The 24,837-nt window shown below is 26.6% G+C and overlaps 3 protein-coding genes across 3 annotated transcripts in view; 2 read left to right on the forward strand and 1 right to left on the reverse strand.

The window, feature by feature from the left end:
- The window catches only part of LOC119679283 (terminal nucleotidyltransferase 5C), a 291,602-nt gene that overhangs the window by 215,672 nt on the left and 51,093 nt on the right, over positions 1-24,837 (reverse strand). The gene's annotated exons all lie outside the window — the stretch shown is intronic.
- On the forward strand, positions 5-1,275 carry LOC119679286 (probable trafficking protein particle complex subunit 13 homolog). Its single transcript, XM_038091552.1, has 5 exons — positions 5-99; positions 157-301; positions 355-522; positions 586-714; positions 777-1,275. Exons 1-5 carry the CDS (start codon positions 5-7, stop codon positions 1,221-1,223), a joined length of 984 nt encoding a protein of 327 aa, XP_037947480.1. The 3' UTR covers positions 1,224-1,275.
- On the forward strand, positions 3,222-14,413 carry LOC119679285 (cytochrome b5-like). Its single transcript, XM_038091550.1, has 2 exons — positions 3,222-3,470; positions 13,824-14,413. The coding sequence occupies exons 1-2, from the start codon at positions 3,354-3,356 to the stop codon at positions 14,106-14,108; spliced, it is 402 nt and encodes a 133-aa protein (XP_037947478.1). The 5' UTR covers positions 3,222-3,353; the 3' UTR covers positions 14,109-14,413.

Here is a 24,837-nt window from a genome sequence, read left to right on the forward strand (position 1 = left end):
GTTAATGCATGAAAAGAAAACACAATCTGTATTGCTGGGACCAGAGGAAACAATAGATGATGTTATTCGCTATGAAGTTAAAGAAATCGGCACTCATATGTAAATAAACTTTTAAAATATTTAAATATTTGATTAAAAATGATTTTTTAATTTTAGTTTAGTTTGTGAAGTCAATTACAATACTCTTGCTGGATTTCCACAAAATTTTCGCAAATTTTTTAAATTTCAAGTACTTAAACCACTTGATGTAAAAACCAAGTTTATTAATGCTGAAATGGATGAATGCTATTTAGAGGCGCAGGTAATTCGTTAAATTGTTAATCAATTAAAAAAAAATAAAACATACATTTTTAGATACAAAACATAACAACTGGACCCTTTTGTTTGGAGAAAGTGGAATTAGATAGTTCAGAACACTACACTGTTACTTCTTTAAATACTCTGCCAAATGGAGAGTCAGTGTTTTCCACAAAAAATATGTTGCAACCAAACAATAGCTGTCAATTTCTTTATTGCATTAAGGTATTTCTTTAAATTCTTTAGTTTCCATGCCATGAAATCTTTTAAAATGTTCTACTTAATTAGCCAAAACCAAGTATTGCGAAAGATATCAAGGAACTTAGACAAGCGAGTGCTGTGGGTAAACTTGATATAGTTTGGCGTTCGAATCTTGGCGAAAAAGGTCGCTTACAAACAAGTCAATTGCAGCGTTTAGTGAGTTTTTATTATTAACTCAATTATTGCTTTACAAAAATATTATAAAACTGTTATTTCAGCCTTTTGAATATAAAGATGTGCGTTTAGAAATCATCGATGCAGAGAATATTGTTAAAATAAGTGAACCTTTCACTTTTCAATGCCGCGTAACAAATACCACTGAACGTCCGATGGACCTCGTAGTTAAATTGGAGACAAAACTAAGTAATAAGTGTGATTATACTGGAAGTGCACAGTTTTCAATAGGAAATTTAGATCCAGGGCAGAGCAATGAATTCCCTTTAACTATATGTCCCAATAGGCTGGGTCTTATTAAAATATCTCCACTTATATTAATAAATAAGTTATTGCAGGAAAAGTACACAATCGATAAGGTTGTAGATGTGTTTGTTGTTGATGCGGATTACCATGAAGATAGCACATTCCAAATAAATAAATTTGTACGTTACGACAATGCGCTACAAGTACTTTCAGAAGAACAATCATTAAGTTTACAAGTTGTCTGAAAAGTGATTTGTTTAAAGATATTTAAAAAATTTTGAATCGTTTTTGATTATAGTGCAATTATTTAAATAAAACTGTTTTTGAAAAAGTTTACAAATGTTTTATAATCAACTCGTGTAAATTTTGAAAGCACTGATCGCAAAAAGCTGCACGATTGGAACTATTCGATATTGAAAAAATATTCTATATTGTCAAAATGGAATGTAAAGAATTCAATTGAAATTAAACTAATTCACTGGAAATTTCCTATAAAATGAAAAAAATTTCAGATTAAATTGTGAAGCTCTTATGCAGCGCAGTTTTTGTTATTTATGTGTAAACTATACGTAGTGAATATATGAAAATATAAAAAGATCAATGTTTGTACGTGTTGAGGACATTTGTATTATGCATTCATAAAAAGAACCCAATCATAAAAATATCTGAAAGATTTTCAAAGAAGAAGCATAATATTTCAAACAAATGGAAGGTCAAGAGAAGACAGAAGCAGTTTTTATAATAAGAAACTAAATTCAAATAAAAAATAAAATTAATTCAGCTAATGTTTGAAAGGAAATTAGAAATAAAAAATTCGTGGACTATTAATACAAATGTTTCAAGTCTCCAGATGTACCAGAAATAATTTTCTATCTAAAGATACCTGAAGAAAGCTATCGGCAAAAATGCTTTAAATACTGGAGCTGAAAATGCCTTGAGAAGATAGGAAATCACTAAACCATAACTATATTAAAATATTAAGGAAATGTCATAAAAAAGTTAGATAAATCTAACTTAAGATTTCAGATAGTTCAAGAAAAATGAAAAGTAATACAAGATCAGAAGTATAATCCAATGAACATAAAATGCCTAAACATAAAAGTTAAAATAAACACATTAAAAACAGTTTATCAATTCCGTTCCAAATTAATTATATACATTTTCTTTAGGACAAATTTTTAAAAATTTGATGTTAAAAATATCTAAATAAAAAGTTTTTTGTGATATCTTAATTTTCGTTATAGTGAATTTAGCACAATAAGTTTACTTGGAAACTATTTTTGTTAAAAGCGTCAATGCATATATCATTATATTTAATAATATTTTTGGCAGGGCACGAGTTTGATTCTTGGTACTAGCAGTCTTAAAATATTATTTACGAATAATTATATATAAGAAATAATTTCCAGACCATTGATGACGAAAATTTGGCAATACTTAAAACAGCTTCATGATCAGCCAAATATTCATATAATTAAAAAAAATTAAATTTTATTGTTGTAATTTAATACTATTCGAAATACCTCTCTATTGAAAACAATAGTTTATATTGTTATATCGTTAAAATTCAATTCAATATATAATATTTTTATCATTTTACTTTTATACATAAATTGATAGGAACTAATGATTATGCTTTATTCAATAAACATCAAGCTTTAAAGTTTTAAATTTTTACATGGATTACAAAAACTAGTTCTGCCATCTAGTGGTAATGTATAGAATTTGTAAATTACTTACAAACTAAAAATTAACATCTGACAGTTCATTGCTATTGGTGGTTTTTAAGTGAAAATAAAGCGTAAATTTGAAATTAAAAAATAATGCTCTATATAGGCCTTGCATACGGCCTATAAATTGATGGTATATTGAGGAAAATAGTAAATTATGTTGGTATGGCAGGGAATGTTGATATTTACCAGAATTACGAGTAGGGTAAATTAGATAAAAATTAGGTGAATTAGATAATACCATTGTGAAAATTTCATAAGATGTTTAATAAATAAATAAATAAATTTGAAAACTTTTAACCAAAAATAATAAATAAATCAAAAAATAAATATTTGTATAAGTGCAGTGCAAAAAAATTCGTAGGATATTTAAATTTACTTTACCGCAATTTACTCGTACTCTTACACGGCCTTAATAATATTTTTATGCATTTTTTAAAAAAATACAACACTGCTTTGGTTTTCGCTGTAAATTGTTTCGGGCAAATTTGTCAGTGGTGTCGTAAAAACCACACCACAAGAATGTCTCACATTCCATTTATATTCACAAAGCTGAGAGGCGTATAACTAGTCTTGTGCCACAGAAAACTACTAGTTTAGTTAACCTATTTTTATATATACAATTTAATATTAAAAATAATAAAAATGTCGGAAGAAGTTAAAACTTACACTCGTAAACAAATCGCCGAACATAATACAAACAAGGATACCTGGATAGTTATACATAATAACGTATACGATGTGACTTCTTTCCTTAACGAAGTAAGTAAATTCTTAATTTATGTGTATATGAGTTCAAAAAAATGTATATGTGTATGTATAGTGTCGTGATTTTAACAGATAAAAACAATAGATATTGCGTATCTTTTTTTCAAAAGTCATTGTTTTATTTAATTTTCGTTGGCCAAATGACAATGCGAATAATTATATCTTGAATATATTAGACAGTTAACTACATGGCACTTCTTAAAAAGCTAAAAAACTTAAGTTTTGGACTTTGAACGTGGCGTTTTAATTTTCCGTCTAATTGCGGTTAATTCTTTTAATTCTAATTCAATTTTTCAATAAACATTTCCATAGACAGGCGCAACAAAAACCAAAGTTGAGTGTAACAATTAAAAATATTACAAATCAAAGTACATGGATTTTGCCTTCGCTACTGAAACATATTGAAATTAAGCGCTTAATCGTATTAATATTTAGTTTTTGCTTTAATTAAAAATTCAGTATGGGTCAAAGTTATTAATTTAAATTTATATGTGGTCAGAAACTAAGTTCATTGTTTCATTTTATGTTCAGATTCACATTTCTCTTTGTTGACATCGTTCATCACCTTACTCCGTTTTACGGGTCATTTTTTTTTTTTTGAGTAGAAATTATCGCCAATTTTTAAACTATTTAACTTTCAAGATTTGATAACGAAATAAATTTATTTAATTTGCTGCTTATTCGATGCAAATACCGCTTTGCCGATATATAAAATTCACTTAAATAAACAACGCATGAAGATGATAAGTGAAAAAAAGTTTTGTGATTACGTGACCCGGCACGATTCGCCCCTGCAGTTTTAACAAAAAAAAAGAAAAGAAATTATTTTAGTTGCGGAATTAATAATACAATTCATTATTAGCTTATTCAATTTGTTTTTATATGTTTATATTAATATTTTGTTTTCAATATGTTGAAGTTTCATATTACATATTTTTATATTACGTTTCAATTGTGAGACTGAATGACCTTTTACTTTTATCATATCATTATTATTTTATTGATTTTAAAATATTGCCTGTAATCATTCATATTATATTAATACGATATCAGTAATTAAAACTTGAAGCTCTATATGAAGTTTTAACACGCTATCTCAAATGTATTTCCCAACTACAATCTTGCAGCTCATGCCATCGTCTATTTGTTTAGTTTTTATTAAGCATGCCACTCACTCATATCCCATTCACACGACAAAAATTATACATGATTCCGTAAACATGATTAAAATACAGTTTAGGCGTTATTTGAGTTGATTATAAGTAGTGATCAGCTCTTTAAAAAATAATGTGAATAAGGAAACAATAAAAAAAAAAATGAAACAGAAATTGTGCACAGTTAAATGTTAAATTTTTATGACATATTAATATATGTAATGAATATTCGTCTAATGTTATATATAATAGTATAAGTGACTAATGTTATATACAAAAAAAATGAATTTCGCATCAAAAAAGATCTATTTGTAGTAAATTTACGCTTTGAGACCCTAACTTTATTAAAAAATCTATGCAATACCTGTCCATTTAACTCTTGATATATAATTTTTTATTGAACATAGTGATCAACAGGTTGTATCAGTTGTATTTTAAGTGCTGTTTTAATATGAAAGGGCAAAAAGAGTAAAGAGAAAAAAGTTCTTGAAACATTTTTGAGGTAAATTTTAAAACAAAATTTAAGGTAACTGTCGAAAGCTAAGTTAAATCGTCGTTCAGTCCATTTTTGCTGTTTAATTGGCTGTCATGTGCTTCAGACATGGCATCTTAAAAAAACATACTTTCACCCTATTGAAGAGAGCACATAATACAAAGGAAAAAAATAAAAATTTATGAAAGAAAATGAAAGTATATTTATATATATATACTATATATATAAATACATAATTTACTGTATTTATTAGAACGACTTAAGAAACTAATAAACCTTAATTATTGTATTAAATAAGTTAGAAAACGAGAACCACATGGACAAAAACCATTGAATATTAAAGTATAATTAAGTTTTGTATGAATATATTATTATTAAAGTTAATTCATCACTAATTATAATGAAGACATGTACCAGGTTAACTGTATTTGTGCCTATATTTTATATTTGATTTTCAAATAAAGAAACAAATATATATAGAGATCTAAAATGCATATTGCATTGAAATGGCTTTAGGTTAGGTTATACCGGCGATCACTAGTGGATTCACTTAGGCCTGTTGGCCCATTGTGCTTTGAAATGGCTTTATAACAATAAAAAATTTGCTAAAAATTTCATATTTAATTTACGTTTTTAGAACATAGATCATTATATCGAAATATGGTATATCTGAATGTGATAACGATGTATTAACAGATTTATCTCATATGATGTTTGGTCTTGGGTACATATCTAGATAGTTTAGAACTAATGTATTTAATAGAAAGTCGCACAACTATTTATTAGGTCTTGGTTAAATGTTACGACACTTAAATATAATTGACCAAGAGTGTCATGGAAAACACTGATGCTAAGCCACGTACGATCACATAAGGACAAAGCACCCAATATATTAATATCTAATAAGTAGGCATGCAGGGATCCTTACAACCATTGCTGTCAAAGCTGTGTGTGAAAAAAGAAAAATGAATATGTTTTTTATTTACTCTGCCACCGTTTTGTCTTTACTAGAAGACGTCTATTCACTGCAGGTTCCCACTTCATTAAATGTGTATCTGATATCCTCAATGCTTACATTAAAGTAGCTATCCGAGTTATTAAGATAACACTAAAATTGGTTCAGTCAGCTAGCGAGGTTGTATTGTTATAGCTTATTATATTGAGTTAACTATATATAGGTTAAGTGATCATGTCTTTTACGATAAATGCTGTTACTAGTAATTTATTCATCTGTCTAACATGAGTACGATTAAAAAAAACTATTCAAAGTTTATAAACAACGTTAAACTCTGAACTAGCACCTAATTAAATGAGTAATTTTCGCTTTATGACGTTGAGTATTTTACATTGCAAACGTAATTATTTAATTTTAATTTATTTATTGTATTTTTTTTATATATTCATGATAGATATATTTGAAGATATAAGAGTTGTTATTTTAAAAGATGATCACTGGCGTTCATGATACATTTACTCTATCTTCTTCACATTCTAAAGTATTAATTATTTATTTATTTATTTAACGGGGTTTTTTTTAAACATTGCCTGAACTTAAAATAATGGCTACTACGGGCTTAGAAGTTTTTCTAGAGCTATGTCAAATAGTCTTTTTGAATTTTGTTAGTACTATATTATTCCGATTTTGAAAAACAATTTTGAACTTTGATATTTTATTAAAACTGATAGGTCATTTTATGTATTTATAATCTAAAATCAATCGTGATATCACTCAATCGAACCTAGAATAATGACTGCTACGGATTTAGAAGTACTGAATATGAACTAAATTATTATTGCACTTAATCTGTTGTACTAGAGCTATGTCAAATAGTCTTTTTGAATTTTGTTAGTACTATATTATTCCGATTTTGAAAAACAATTCTGAACTTTGATATTTTATTAAAGTTGATAGGTCATTTTATGTATTTATAATCTAAAATCAATCGTGATATCATTCAATCGGATGTTGTAATGTATTGTGAGCAATTATTCATACATTTTAATCCACTGCATATAATGGTATTTATAATCTTATCTTCTACTTATAGTAATTTTTTTTATTTGAGTATTTAGTGCTTACTGCATCATATTTAAAGAATATACTACGTATTAAAGTTAGACAGGAACTAACTGAATCTCAGAAACAGGCTTTTTTCTATATTGTGTGCAAAGTGATATAGTTTTTAATTTTTATTACATACTATATATATTTACATATGAACATATAATATATATATATAATTATAATATAATATATAATATATAATATATAATATATATATAATATATAAATATAATAATATATAATATATATAAATATATATATATATAATATATATAATAATATAATAAAATATATAATAAAAAAAATATAATAGATATATGTATATTATATATAATATATATAATAGATATATATAATATTTATAATAGATATATATAATATATATAATAGATATGTATAATATATATAATAGATACATCTATTATTTAATCCATACTTACACTTTCTATATAAGCAACCTGTTCATAATACTTATAATAAAAACGTTTTAAAGTTTGAAGTAATATTTTTGCCTTTACAACTAAAAGCGTTTAATAATATAATAAAAATGAATAATTTGCTCTTAATGTTCTTAATTAAATAAGAAAAAACGATAGTGCATGTAACTGATTCCACTTTCCAATTATAGTATCGTTACAGTATCTCTTCTTAGGTAATGTACTTAAATAGATAAGTAGTGGAAGGCGTGTGAAATTTTGCACTTTTATTTTAGATTCATTTCAATACCACCACGTGTATCTTAAATTATAATTATAAATAATTGAAATAGAACTTTATTTAATTAAAAAAAAATATTCAAATAAATTTTGTCCGTTTATTATCAAATAATTTTTGTTTGTGATTACGAAGTTATTATTTCATGAAAAGCATAAAATATTTCAAGTATTATTATTTCACAGTATAGATAACGTTTAAGCAAGTCAACATCAAACCAAAATTAAAGTACATTTTAAATACGAATTTTTATTTATTATGTAACCATGGAATGAAGCGGCATTTCTAGTATGTGATATTATTTTTAAGTATATATATAATGCAATAATATTTTGTTAAGTCATAAAAAAGCGATAAAATTCGAATGGGTGTTGGAGCTGAATTGCAAGTCAACAATTAGTATTGAATCTCTTCATTACTACTGAAAAACACTATTTTGTCATGTCATGTAAATTCTCTTCTACAATATGTGACGTTTTAATAGATTAGCCAATTTATTTTATTAAATGTTTTCAATATTATTAGAAAACACTATTTTGTCATGTCATGTAAATTCTCTTCTACAATGTGTGACGTTTTAATAGATTAGCCATGTTTTTTGTTTATAGTTTAAAGTATCTATCTTTGATTAAAAACTTAATTTCTAATTTTTTTTACATTACATTTATTAAGAAAATAGATTTTTAGAAAATAGACTTATAGAAAATAGATTGGTAAAAAATAGATTTATAGAAAATACACATAGAAAATAGATTGGTAGAAAATAGATTAATAGATAATAGATTTATATAAAATAGACATAGCAAATAGACTTATAGAAAATAGATTGGTAGAAAATAGATTTAGAGAATATAGATTTATAGAAAATAGATTTATAGAAAATAGATTGATAGAAAATAGACTTAGAGAAAATAGATTTCTAGAAAATAGATTTATAGAAAATAGATTTCCAGAAAATAGATTTATAGAAAATAGACTTATAGAAAACAGATTTGTAGAAAATAGATTTGTATAAAATAGATTTATAAAAAATAAATTTATAAAAAATAGAAATGAATTTCTAATCTAGTCTAATCTAATGTCTTTAAGCTTCTTAAATACAACATATTATTTCATGCAGGAAAGCTTTGTTATTTTTAACTGAAATGGCATTCACAATCTTGCGTAATCAGCTCGGTAGCAGAATAAAAAAATAAAAGTATTTTAATGTTAATTTTTTTTTTTTTTGCCGAAAGTGATGGGTCTTATGACGAAAAGAAACTATTTAAATGTTAAAAGGGTTCAAATAGAAATGAAAAGACAACAACAAAAATTTTAAGTTAATTTATTGAAATTTAGTTGACCATGAAATAAACTATTTAAATGTAAAAAGGGTTCGAATAGAAATGAAAAGACAACAAAAATTTTAAGTTAATTTATTAAAATTTGGCTGAGCACACAATCCTGTTTCGAATATTGCAAATTAGTGGTCATCAATGGTCTTAAGAAATATTCAAATTTTTTAATTAGTTTATAGTTCGTATATAAATTGTTTGGACTGCATTTTTTAAATTCGTTTGAATATTTTACAATTTCATTTTTGTTTTCTTAATATAAATATTATTTACTCACATTTATTGAAATGTCAATTGTCAAATTGGGTTAAAAACTATAGGTTGGGATTGAGTGTAGTCGTATAGATTGAAACTGCGAAATTTCCATTTGTTTTCTTCGATAATAGTGTTTATATAATAATTTATTAACGGGCTAATTGGTCAATTTAAATAGAAATAAAAACACTATAATGTATTATTTATATTCAAAATTAGTTTATATTTTATTAAAAATAATTGTTCCAATATTTTGACTGTCTTCGACAGTCATCTTCAGGGAAACTGAACGAAACAAAATATATGTACAATGTTCATTTTTATAGCGGAAAATTACAAGAAAAGTCTTAACAGTAAATACAATAATAATAATGACAACAAGAAAAACAACAATAGAAAATAAAAATAAAAATTATAAAATATTTACAAACATCCTGTGTCATTTGTTTATAATATTTCTATAAGTCTGAGTACAGTTGTCCGTTGTATAATTTAGTCTTATACTATTAGGAGATTGAAGTATTGAGAGCATTTCTAGAAAGCACCTTTTATAATGGTTTCTTTCTTCATGTAAGATTTTTGCATTATCCAAAGTTTTAGTGTCCCTGAAGATGACTGTCGAAGACAGTCGAAATATTGGAACAATTATTTTAATTAAAATATAAACTATTTTTAAATATAAATAATAAATTATAGTGTTTTTATTTCTATTTAAATTGAAATCTCATAAAAAGAGAGATTTTGTCGTTATTTGAAGGTTAATTAAAAAAATAATATAAATTCAAGAAATTTTAAAAATTACTAACGTAACAGAATTTTAATGTGCAATAATTTAAATATATATTTTTATATTTATAAACAAAAATATTTAATATATTTAACAGTTAAGTCATAAAAACACAGTAAGTTCATTAATTTTAATGTGAATGTTTTTTTAAATTAATTTTTTTAATGTTACTGCATTTTAATTGTATTATATCACCTCTGAAAGTACCTTTGAACAACAGTTTTATTTTGTCAGGTTCATATGTGTATATAATTTTAACTTCACGACTTTTCATATTTTATAGGTCAGAGTTCCCCAACGTGGGAAATATACACCACATAGGGACAATTTTACGGTTTAGGAGGAAATTCCTCTTTGGTAGGTAGTTCGAAATTATAAATATGTTATTTGATAATAGTCTTGATTATATGCCATTTACCTCAATTGACGAGAAAAAAAATGAGAAAATCTATACTAACAAAAAAAAAAAGATTTTGATTTCTACTTTGATAATATCACCAATAGATAAGGATTAGCACGAAAAAGGCTAGGAAATACTGTTGTAGATAGTTATTAGGTTTGGTTAATTTTAGTTATTTTATAGGGAGTTTTATTTAAAAACAAATTGTGTAATTATATTATAAGTTACATTTTATAGTTTCTTACTTAAATACGCTCCTAACTATCACCTTACGAAATTAATGACTCTGAAAATGAGAGATTTTGTATAAATCTTGTTTAAACATTCGTTTATCCTATCTACTCGTGTTTTGTGGTTCCAAGAACGGTAGGATTTACGTCCTGGACACACTCGTCGATCCAGACGACCAAGTGCCGTTCAATATTCTCAAAAGGGTCAACACAAGTAGATTCCGGCTAGTTTCAACACCAACTGGTATTTTACGATTATTAAGTAACGGATGAGGTATCTTTATTTCGATTCATTGAATTAAATGACATGTATAATTTTGAATGAAGTAGTATCTTATGCGATTGTTATAAAACAGGTCCAGTACCTTCTTTTGGCTTCATTGAGCTGAATGACATCTAATGAATGATACTAATATATGATACTAATATGATACTAATACTTTTTTATAAGACTATTCTCAAACCGTTAATAGAATATTATTTGGTTTCACTATAATTTTTTTATACTCGTAATTATTAATTTTATTTTTAATTTAATTATTATTATGCATTTTATTACCGTTTTACGATTTCTGAGTGTGACATCATAAAACTAAATAAAGTACAATATATTTAGATTCATTAAACTTCACTTAAAATCAAATCTATCTCATTTTAAATGCGGCGACAGATTTTTACATGTTGTATCCGCCTTACCTTTTTTTAACAAAAATTCTCATGAATAAAATATTGTGTTTATTTCTGTTAGAAATATATCAAATTCTTTTGTCACTTTTGATCTTGAAAAAACTATGCAAATAAGAATGAAATTTTAAATTAACATTGAATTTTAAAGCTATTCAAAAATATTATTCAGTAAACTGTTCCGACGTTGATGAACTTTATGCGATATCAAAACAATTAGATATTTGCTGCGATTCGACTTTACTTTTCAAAAAGTAAAAAAATTATGTTTATCTATCTGATTTGATATTGCATTTTTATATATTCTAATAGATACTTTTTCAGATACTTCTTATTGATCTTTAATTTTTATTCCATTCAGACAATTCACATAACATATAAATATAGATTCATATAAAATTAATTTAGATTGTTATTATTAGAGATCAAGAGTCATTGCTACCAGAATAGATCTATTATGCATAATCTTGCGTTTAACCCTTATATATTGAGGCTTTGTATAAATTTTATAAAGTCTAGCTGCCTAGTACATTCTCGGCACTAAGTTTTGAAGTCTTTATCTATCAAGATTAGCGCGCTCATAAAGAAAGGGCTTTGAGTTTTAATGTCTATTTCACAGAAATGGCGAAAGTAGCTTAAATAAATCCCTTAATTTGGAAAAAAAATTATTTTATTTCTTTGTTTGTTTATATAATCGTCAATTTTATTAGCTTCTGTAATTCACGTCTTGTCACCAATCCAAAGAATTTAGTGCTATAGCTCTACATATTATAGAAAAGGATTTAATTATATTTGAGGTGATTGTGACAATGTGACAGTATGTATATGAGGGTACTTTTCAAAAATATTCAAAAATCAGAAACATTTACCCAACATGTAAATGGCGAAATTGAATTTAATGTCGATCAATCCGTGAAATATATGCGGAAATTGTCCGGTTAAGAATATAATCTAATCTCTAGACATTTGTCGTTTATAATGACCTAGACATTTTTGAACTACCTGGTTTAAAGTACAATGAATCATCTCTTTGTATACTGGTATTATGTAGAAAATTTTGTATGTCCTTTGTATTTATATTTATATCCCATTTTTGTATCTAAAGATACCTTGTAGTTTTGAAATACTTAACTACGATATTTTCTTAACTGGAATACGGAACTGTGAATTATTTTCAAGCACTTTTAAGCCGTCAGGGTTGGACAGGTTTTTATTTCAAGCATTGCAAGCATTTCAGTGAATAATTCTTTTTCTTCTTTTATCCTCTACTTCCAGTGGAGCATAGGGTCTCCACCATCCTTTAGTATCAAGTTCTGTTACTTGATTCTCGGCAAATATAATTTCAATTTCCAATTTCAAATTGCTTTTCTTAGCTCTTCCTCAATTTTCCTACTTAGGTCGATGGCTGCTTTGAGAGCTCCACCTCAGAGCTTGGCATTCAATGTTTTGAGTGGGTCTGCAGAGATTGTGGTATATCTTAACTGTAGCAGGTGATTGATTCGTGATAGCTCATAGATTGGTGTTTGTGATGCGTTTGGGTCATCTTAATATTTGACGTGGGCATTTGTTCACAAAAGAGCAGTATTTATTACGAGATTTAGACGTTATATTATATTAAAAATATTATATATAGAGTATATACTGGATACTCGATCCAGGTGGAAGTTCCAATCTAATCTTTCATTAAGCAATTAAATACAATAGGAAATGTAAGTCATTTTGGACTGGCGATTTAAAATTATAAGAGATGTTTTATATATGTTTTAATATTTCAAAATTTAAAGATATTTGTAGAATTTAGTATAAATAAAATATAACAGCTCTTTATTTAAATCTGCAAAATGAAGCCGCAACATAATTAGCTATATACAATGTTTTAATATAATGTAGAAAGTGAAGACAGAAGAGTCCATAGTGTATACATAGTTTCGTTTTTAAAACTTTAATAACTATACACATATATAATGTCAATCGGCATATTTTTCTTTGTTTTCAAAACTCCAGCTTCTGAAGCTTTGTCACTGTCACGGCCTCATAACTATTGTTTTTTTTTTATATATTTCGGGTAATATCATTGCTAGGTTTACCGTGACTACCTCCTCGAAGTTAATATGATAGCTTATTGATGCATTTATATTAATTACATTACATATTATATTATATTTTATGTACAATTGACTATCTATCATTTTAATATCTAATCTAATCCTACCTATTTTTTATTTTTTTAGCATCCTGGCGGCGAGGAAGTTTTAATTGAACAAGGTGGTAAAGATGCTACGGAAAATTTCGAAGATGTTGGTCACAGTTCAGATGCACGAGAAATGATGAAAAAATATAAAATTGGAGAGTTAGTTGCTACCGAACGTACGAATGTTCCAGAAAAATCTGAGCCAACATGGAACAATGACACAAAAAATGAAGATGCTTCCATGAAATCTTGGTTGGTGCCTCTGATACTTGGTGTTGCTGCTACTCTGCTTTACAAATACTTCTTTAATAGTAAACAACAATAATTTTTTTTATTTGAGCATTTAACACAGTTTTATATTTTTAAATTAATTTTTAAGAGCCCATTCCTCTTTTTATATGAACTTTTATTTTGCATTTATCGATGGTGCAAACAGAAAATCCTTTAATATAAAACTCAATGTGAATGCATATTGAAAATATGTTTAATATATATAAAAAAATTTTCATTAATAATTGAATTTAATTTGGAAAATATATGTAAATACTTCAAAGGAGGCGGGAAAGTTACTGGTTTTTATTGTTTTTTTAAATTCAATAAAATAAATTGTTTTAACTTTGTAATCACAAACTTTTTTGAACTTTAGATAAATATAGTAAAATTAAAATTAAATTTTAATTGTTTTTAAATATTTCAAATATATTATAAATAATTATGTAAAAATTTTTTAGTAAACAGAAAAGGAGTTTTTTTTTTTTCATTAATAAATGTAGAATAATAATATTAAATATGAAAGTAATACATATTTAATTATTAACAGTAACATTAGTTACTGATGTACGTATTATATAGTATTATGTATTATATAGAATAGTATGTGAATCAGAGTTTCTTAACTGCCGACCCACGCTATATATATCCACAATATTACTTTCTAAAAATGTGTTGATATCAGTTCTTGTAAAACTGAACACATATAGATTATCATTAAATAGTTGATGTTCTTTGGAAACTATGAGATTAGTATAGGAACATTGTTTTCGTGGGTCTTTTAGAATTGTCGCTACAGGTGCAATATAATTTTTATTTATATTTATACATTAGTTTTAAAGACTGAAATATACAAAAAAATTATCCACAGAGTTCCATAAATGATAATTCCATTGTTTTTAAATATAATTTATAAATGTTAATTTTTAAAATCTAATATGACGCGTCTTATGACGAAGAGAAGTTATTTTTAAGTTAGAAGGGTTCGAACAGTAATGAAGAAACAACAACAACAATTTTAATTAGTTTATTGAGTTTTGGCTGTTTCAAAACAAAGCTGTTTCGTATTTTTGAATATAATATATATTTGTTCTTACTGCAATAGTAATATTTTTGTCATCAAACCAATTCTACTGTATTATTGATAACAAACTTTATTCGTTTTAAATTTGTAGTTGTAGCCTAGGTCATGGACCTGCATTTCTGGCTGTTGACATAAACAACCATTAGTAAGCCATTAGTATAAATAGATTATAGGACAAATACGTTATAGGACAGATACATTAATTTAAAAGGACATAGTTTAAAATCCGATATATGAACAACTATAACTGTTCTAATAACTTCTCAAATGAAATAAATAAATGATACATGATACAAATAAAATTTTCAACTTTATAGTAATTGGGTTTTATTTTTACTAAAATAACCATTGGTACACAATGTGAAGTTAAAGATTTTGGGGAAAAATTTGATAGACTACCCAAAAAAAATTAGTACTATGAATAAATCTAATAATAATAGTTCAGATTAATAAATCTTTAATATACTCCATATCTTATTCTGTTCCATAATACGAAGAGAAGGGTGAGATGGAGTTTCTATATCTCTTTCCTTACAATGATAGGATACGAACAGATTTGGCAGAGTTGATTTTCTCAATTTGTATTTTACAAATCTGTGTTACGAATGTCTATTCATCCCATTATTTATAGTTATTGTTATTGATCTGAGTTCAAATGTATTTAGTCAGAAAGATTGTCAGCATTTTTCTTGTTTACCCAAATGAATCCAATGTTACTACATATTGACGCATTCTGACAAGTGAATAATCTTCTGAAAAGTCTGATTCCTATGAAAGATGTTAAGGCGCCATTCTTCACAAGCTCATGAACTATTACGTTTTCATCAAATTTCTAGTGACCAGATAATTAAAGGTGTGTTACTTTTTTCGTAGTAATCAACTCAGCTTTGAACCATAAAATTTAGTGGTGCGAACTCGGAAAACTTTTATAGTTACAAGTAATTTATTATAAATGAACTGTTCTAAAACGTAGATCGGCTATATACACTCTATTACACTCTAAGTTTTAAAAAAAAGAACACGATATTTTGCAGCATTAGAAATCATCCTTTATTCCTACAATTAAAGCACTTAAAAAGTTTCTATTACATTCATATCCACTAATAATAGATAAAGTATTGAGGTATTTTGATTGTTTTAAAATATTTTATTCACATAAGATTGTTTGAAATATTTTTAATAGGTTTTATGATAATTTTATAGCTTAACCAGAATCATCACTCCATGATAATCATCACTTTCACAGAATTAATAAACAAACTATATCGTAAGTACCACTTATGCCTAGTTTTCGCACCCACTTGCTGCCATACTGTGATATGCTCAAATTAGATTGTTTACCATATATAAAACAAAATTGAGACATCAATTAATCATTTGAAATCATCACCAGACTCATTAACATGGAACACACACAATATGGATGCGGTTATGTTTGGAGTTTGTGTTTACTTTTCGAATATAAACAGCTCTCATTATATGTATATGTGTATTATTGCTCTTAATTACTTTGAATACATATCATATAAGTATGTATGTTTGTATAAATATATGTATCATAACTAAATGATATTAGTTTTAATTTTTATAAATAGATTAATATAAATATGTATAGAAAAAGATATTTGGTAAAGAGCCTATGAATCTATTAAATTTCAATTGTGTATCTAAATATATATTAGCTACTTTAGCTTCATGGTTGTCTTAGATCCGTTTCTTACTGCTTCAAATTTAAATTGTATATCTAAATACATAATATTAACTTCTGTAGCTTCATGGTTGATAGATCTCTTTCTTACTGCTCCATTCTAATATTCCGAAAGTTTTGTCTTTGTGCATATGTTGAAAGGTATTGTATTTTTGTCCATTCCACGAAACAGTGTATTATCGAAAAGTGATTGCAGGTTTCTATTCTGGGCGGGTCTTCGATCATTCTGGTCAGTAATACTCTGAACTTCAACTTCTTCTGGTAACCAAGCACCGAGAATTTATTGTGTAAATTTTTTTAGTATGAAAATAAGTTCAAATATTTTTTTTTACTATCAGGCGAATACAATGAGATATATAATACTATATATCCATTCAAAATGTATTCATTAAATATAATATGATTGTGTTCTATTAGTAACTCAAATATTAGTAAAATTATAACCTTATTGTAAAGACCGACTAATTTACAATTATAAAGCTATTTTATTTTATTAGTTTTATTAGTCAACCGTAAAGGTTGATATTATCTATATAAAAATACAACACGTTTAGGATAATCACTGAATTGAATAAAAATGGAAGCTTAAAAGTTATAATAATTTATTTCTTTAAAACATTGGTTCCCAACCATTTATTGACTAAGGATCACTACGATATTTTTGTTTTTTTTAGGGGCCAAAAAGTATAATAAACTGTATGGTTATTTTAATATATTTTATGTATCTCTGATGGAATTATATACACATAATATAGGTATATAAATACTTGTAAATTTTTTGTGCTTATTTTCTAATAAGTTGGATCTCAGTGAACAAATTACAAACTATGCATTCATACCTCTTCAATTTGATTCAAGGACCATTTTTAACCATCTCCTGGACCATCCGTTGGGAACCACTTATTTAAAATCAATCAATCACAAATATAATTTATTATGATATGATGTTTTTTATTTATAACTCTATGTATTTTTATGGTTTAATAAAATAAATGTTCTTATCCGTCATTTATATCTTATATATTCCATATATATGCTTCAATTCTTGTAGTTTCAATAGAAGAAAGTGGAAGAGTAATGACTTTTTTGGTTGATTAGCTTGCGAATCAAAATTAAAGAAACTCAATAAGATGTGGTAGTGATTATATATTCAGATTACTATTATAAGTACAGTCTTTGTAATTTTTCCTCTAGTTGTTCTTATAAAAACTTATGTCTAAGTTAACTGACATGAAAAAATTTAACCATTTTGACATGAGGAGTTCGACATTAGTCATGGGCCAATATCAAAAGCTTAAGGCAATTCAAACAGATTAATGTGACAGTTGGTCTAGTTGACCAACTTATTTAAACCCTACGAGTTCATTATGTATTTCCACTCTATTACTTAAAAAACTATTTAGAGGCTCTTATGAAAAGCAGGATGTTTTTAATCCTAGCGCTGGACACCTCTCTGAAAGATTGAAAGACAAGTTTCCCTAAAAAATTCATCCTGCGTCTAGCCAGTTCCGGGTAGCTATAAAAGAAGTGTGTTACCAAATTAAAGCATGTCTCTGAAATTGCCAGTGACTAGGTATACAGTGAACGGTTATACCTTAGAGATATGCTCTCTTTTTTTTCGGTCCTCGGTTTTCTTCTATCAAATATTGGCTATATTAGCCTATATGTTACACAGATGTTTCTATATTATATAAAAGTTTTAACAACATAATAAATAAATAATGTGAATATTTCCTGTGATGAGTTAAATAATAAAAATTAATAAATATATATGTATAGTGTTTAATACATTTATTATTAGATGATAATTTTAAAAATAATATATATATACATACATATACAAAAAGTTATAAATAGCCAAAATGTTAAAGAGTGACTAAATAAATATTAATTTCAATAAATTCAATAGATAATTTAATAATAGATGTAGTTTCGGTCAAACAAAATATAGTAGGATCTAGAAGACAAATTATTTGTGAAGAGAATGAAATTAAATTTGGTATTTTAGTTAATCAAAGTTAATCAAATCACTTAGGTCTGTGAACTGGTTCTAAGTCTAAGTCGAAATAATACCAACGAGTTTTTATCAGTTTTAACTGAATTAATAACCTAGAGCAATGTTTCTTAATCCGAAAGGAAATGCGTACTAAAAAAATATTCAATGGAAATTTACAAGAAGCGAAAAAATTTTACAAGAACCGAGTCCATTCTTCTTGTGAGCACTTGAATTAATAAAAATTCAGCTGCAATGACAAATTAGAACAGAGCACCCAAGCTCGATGGGAGGATCGTTGCCTTTTTGACATTGCTGCTAGCCAGATCTATGACTATGCCCAGATGGCAATATTTGTTCCTGATATTTTTCCCAAAAAAACAGATATTGTGGAACAGTTATGCTGCTACTGAAAAAATAATTTCGTTAAAGCCGATATAAAATAAATATTTTATAGACCTTATTGAGAGTAACGAACCAATGAATCAAATCGCTTGGAATTTGTGTAGTTCACAACTTTTATATCTATTTGTTATTTGATTTCCCCCAAACTATATGAATCTAATGTATTTATGATGATTCCTATATATCTAAGAATTTCGTATATATAATTTAAATACAGTATTTTATACATATAGTACAGATATTGAGTGAATACTTTGTGTAAAATTTTATTAAATAATATATTAAAGTTTAAGCTTATTAAAGTAATGCCGTCGGAGCGTTTGCTTGACTTGTTAGATTATGTGCTTGACTTGGATGATGGAGTTGTAGAGGTTGATGTTGACTGTGTTGAAATCTTCTAGGATGAGAATTATGTTGATTAAAATTTTCATACATGCAATTGGTGGAATAATCGCACACATCCGACATCGAGTTATCACTCATATACCAGTGTGTGGATGATGATGTCGAGTTTAAATGTCGAGGTTGTGTGTAGTTATTATCAGGTTCTATGCGCATTGGCTTCGGAAGCACATTAATATCTTGTCCGTGTTGCCAATCCATGGTAGAGTACTGAAATGACATTTGGCGACTGTTACTTGGTATATGATGTAGACCAAATGGCCAGGACTGAAATAAGAAGAGATAAAAAGAATATATAAATATGTATAGCAATAAAATTAGAAATAAGTATCTAACTGAAGTGTAATTCGTCAAAAATTGTTTATTTATCTTTTAGATGCAAATAAATTTTCCCTTTTCAATATTAGGGGCGCTTAGCAAAACAATAAAAGAATCTATAATAATATAAGAAAAATAAACTACAAAGAAAAAGAAAAGTGTGCAACCAAATTGTTGCGGAATTAACAAACAAAAAAATAAAATAAAACATAAGAAAATCAAATAAAATAAAATAGAAAAAAGGGAAAATTCCCTCTTCTGATATGGTAAATAGATCACACGAGTCTTGCACAATCTGTTCCAACTGTTGTGTGATGTGGATTTGATTTTCTAGCGTTTGTTTACACTTAAAAAGTAAACATCATCATTTCAAGCAGAAGGCATGGGATTTGAATGTGATGATTAGAGCACTACGGAAAATCGCAAATTGAGTAGGCAACTTAGTCACAAGATTCTTATGGAATCCCAAAGAAAATCAAAAAACAATTAAAAAATATTTAAATTTATTTTTTATTGAACATATGGTATAGTGTGGAAATACTGGGAAAGGGATGATTAGATTACGGATGTGAAGGTATAAATTAAGTAATCATCATAATTAAAAATATCTGAGGTATCTGAGATATTATTATTATTATTAAAAGTTTAAGCATGAAATCGCCCAACAGCCGGTACTGTGGCCAGAAGAGTCCCATTATACCAGTTTCACTATTGATTACACAAAGCCCCTTAAAGCTTTGTGAATAAAGTCTTGAATTAAATCTAGAGAAGAATTCTTAATCTGTTCTGATGAAAGTAGTTTCCTGGTGCTATCCTCATCTTCCAGGCATAATCTACATTCCGAATTAGCAGATAGTTGTAGTTTATGAAGGTAGTATTTTAGTCCATAATGACCTATCAGGAAACCCTTTAGCAGCCTTAAATTACATTTTGCGAATTTAAGGATGTCTTTGCAAGCAAGCAAGTATATATTCTTAATTTCAAAATGCTTAAAATTAATTGAATCACTTATTTATACTAATTAAAAATATATTTTAATATGTATAATAAATGATATATGGTATTTATTAATATAATTTTTACATTTCTAATTAATTGTTCATATGATTGTCGCATTACAGTACCATTGATCCATATCGAATAATCATAGCACATTTAAATATTTATCCTAGATGACAAATCATTTTAAAAATGCTTTCAAAGATGGATTTTGAAAGAAAATAAATGCTAAATATTTTTTATTTTCTTTAAAAATGTCCCCAAAACCGCCGACAGTAAGCAATCTTAGCTGTCTTTCGCGTCATACAGAAAATCATACAAAAATAACATGACAGACTTTTCTAAACTTAAGTGTACTTGAAGATGAAATTATCTGTCATATTTTTAGTTGAAATTCATAAAAATATCACGTTACAGGAAATTTAATTTTAATTTTGCTTTCTGTGATATATTTCTATTTAGAGATTCATTATGTGACAATATAGTAAGTGGGAAAAATAATAATTTTTTTAGTTAATATAAAAAAAAAAAAAATATTAAATTAAATTAAGAATTATTTTTGAAAGATTTATTTTATTAACTACCACCTGACAGAATAAATTATTTAGTAATCATATTTACTATAGTCATAGTAAATGACTAATGAAGAATAATTAATTATTAATTAAGAATAAGTGTTAATAGCCAAAATGTGATAAGAATGGAACACTATCGTACAACAAGGGCAGATCTTTCAAGGACTGTTACGTCGGTAAAAAAGAATAAAACTTAGGAGCATGCTGTACGTAATATGTTGGCTAATAATAATTTATACCTTATTATTTATTTAAATCAATAGAAAGTAATTTTTTTTAAAAATATGTATATAATTTAATTTAATTTTTACACACGCAAAACTGCACTGATAGACCTTTGTATATTTACTAGAATTATGACATCTAAGATTTGAGTTCAATTTTGATTAAAGACTGGTTTAAAAAGCAGTTGCAAAAAATATTTACATAATACTTGGTACTATTATGTTGGAAATAGAACTTCAAGTACTCCCTAAATTTATAAAAATGACAAAATCAGTTGGTTAAGGTGCTCTGATTCTGAGCTTTACATTTGGCAGGACCCGGGTTCGATTCCTGGTACTTACAGTTTCAAAAATAATTATTTATGTATAATTAAATACAAGAAACATTTCCAAGACCACTGATGATGGATATTTGGCAATACTCGAAACAGCTGTATGTTCAGCCAAAAATTCAATTAATTAAAATAATATAAAAAATAAAATTTTTGTTGTTGTAGTTCACTACTGTTCGAAAAAAACCTCTTTATAAAAATGCCAACTGAAAAATCTGTAGATTCTAGGTAGATTAACTCTAACTGATATCGCTTGGACCAATAGGTCCGTATTTTGCTTATAGCTGGCCAAATTAACATAAAAAATGTTCTGATTGTAATTGCAAAGTATTGTAGGTGAGTATCCTTATTTGTATCTTAAGTTTATTATTATACAAGTCTAGAAGAGGATGAATATAGTCCTTGCGCAGGAAGAATTTTTGTTTCTAATACATGCCATCCATTTGAAACATTAATCTAGTGTTAATATCTTATATTTTATATAGTCCCCAATTTATATTGATGTTGTTAAATTTAAGTTTAATATAGGATACATGGATTATCTTTTACATAGAATTGGTTTCATATCTAATATCATAATTGTGTAGATATTGCATATAGTATAATTGAAGAATCGTCTGAGTAACATTTTAATATATTCCATGCCTATTCGGTGTTACCTCTCCTAAATGCTGTCATGACTTTCCTTTGATTTTTAAAGCGATATTTTGGTAGAGTTTGATAGAAAGACAGAGCAATTTTTAATACAATATTATTATTTTTCATTGAATTTTATAGTTAAATCGAGATTAGTAAATCTTTAAGCGTTCCAATATTATTGAAAAGAATAACGTGGCTAGAAACATTTATACCTGTTTAATAAAATCTGAGAATCTATTTTACATATATGGCAGATTGTCGAATAAGTATATTCTTCATTTTTTAACTGATGTCACTTACAGTAAAATCCCTCAAATCATACCATGTAATAGATGTTTAGCTTGCAGTAGATGTTAATAACTTTTAACAGCTAATTTTGTATATATAGTTATATACACATTCAATACATCCATGAATCTTAAAGAAATTAAAAATAATAATTTTAATTCGCTTTTGATACACCTTTATCACCATCATTATATGTAACATTAAAGAATCGATTGTATCGAAAATGGTTTCGGAGGAATACGTTTACCTTAGCAAGAGTATCATTAATATTTAAAAATATTTCGTAAGGGAGAGAGGAAATCTTATATACATTGCTGTTGTTAAAATTATTTTTAAATTATATAAAACAATTAAATAACCTTCAAAATGTGAACAATGATTACATTTCAGATAATAAATATTAAGAGTATTTAGCTGTAGTCGATGAGTACAAATTAGGATGCATTCTTCCAACATGCAACAGCTTAAGATGCCATTTGACATTGCGCCACCAATTGACGAGTTACACCTGTGAACATGCAGCTGTAAGTGTGAAAACACGAATATGTGTACTCGTATGTCCACAGAGAAGACCCCGAATTTGTAGACATGAGAAATCTAAGTGATGCCACTGACACCACTTAAGCATAAATGTTCGTCCCAAACCACAAATCTTGTGAGAGTATTTGCGGGGTGTATTCCTGAATGCTGCTGTTTAAAAGTTATTGAATGCGTTAATTACGATGTGTGACATTTTTGGAGGACGGAAGTTATTCGGTCAATTTTTCTTAACAAAATCTATTAATATATTTATTTGAAAACTAAAATGAAACTATTTATTGTTTAGTTCATTTACTTATAGTTTTTTTTATAAACATATTAGCATAATAAAAAATTTATATTAACGCAAATATAATCTAACAAAGAGTGATGAAATTGACTACCCAGCATTTACCCAAATACAGTACATTTAATTTCTTTTAATTAAATAAATAAATAGATAAGATAATAATAATATAACTAATAAACTTTAATAATTAAATAACATATATATTCAAAAATGAACAATTGGGTATAAAAAAGAAATTGACTTTCAAATACGGAACCCTCATTCAGTTTGTACTACTATATCGTATATGTTCACACAGCTATTTTCTTGATTTGCTGTTTTTTATTTATTCATTCAAATTGCATATTCATTCGTAATTGAATTTAATTACTTACCATATTTTGTGAACTATTCGACATATTAAAAATACTGTTGTGTTCTCCAATTATTCCAGAACTGAAATTTTCACCATGACTTGAATCTCCTTCAACAGCTGCTTTAAGCTGTTTAATATATATTGTAGCTAAACGTAAAGTATCTAATTTAGAAAGTTTGGTATCGGGTGGAATGTTAGGAAGTTTTGTTTTGAGACGTCCAAAGGCACTGGAAAGAACACGCATACGTGCTCTTTCACGTGCGTTTGCTGCATTTCGCTGCACCGGCGGGTTTCCACACTTGGAACCTATAAAAAAGCAAGTACAATAAATATATATATGTGATTTCAGCGTTATGACATATAAAAAATTAGAATAATACTTAATTTTTTTATTCTAACTACTATAATTGTCTTGATAATAATATATGTTTGTAATAATATTAATATAATATATCATATAAAATATATGTTATTCAAAATAATAAGTTAATCTATTCTTTACTTAAATTAAATTTACATTAAATTTAAATTTAAATTTACTTAAATTCTTTACAGGTGAGACTAGACAGGAAAAAGTAACATCATGAACAAAGAAGATGGGGTAACATATGTAGAATTAACAACATACCTCGG

Source organism: Teleopsis dalmanni, chromosome 2, assembly GCF_002237135.1.
Source record: "Teleopsis dalmanni isolate 2A chromosome 2, ASM223713v2, whole genome shotgun sequence".
In the NCBI taxonomy this organism is placed as follows: domain Eukaryota; kingdom Metazoa; phylum Arthropoda; class Insecta; order Diptera; family Diopsidae; genus Teleopsis; species Teleopsis dalmanni.

Coding starts and splice junctions, on each gene's coding strand:
- LOC119679286 (XM_038091552.1), top strand. CDS start 5: ATGCATGAAAAGAAAACACAATCTGTATTGCTGGGACCAGAGGAAACA. Junction 100..156: donor AAAGAAATCGGCACTCATAT/GTAAATAAACTT, acceptor TTTTAATTTTAG/TTTAGTTTGTGAAGTCAATT. Junction 523..585: donor AATTTCTTTATTGCATTAAG/GTATTTCTTTAA, acceptor CTACTTAATTAG/CCAAAACCAAGTATTGCGAA.
- LOC119679285 (XM_038091550.1), top strand. CDS start 3,354: ATGTCGGAAGAAGTTAAAACTTACACTCGTAAACAAATCGCCGAACAT. Junction 3,471..13,823: donor TGACTTCTTTCCTTAACGAA/GTAAGTAAATTC, acceptor TTATTTTTTTAG/CATCCTGGCGGCGAGGAAGT.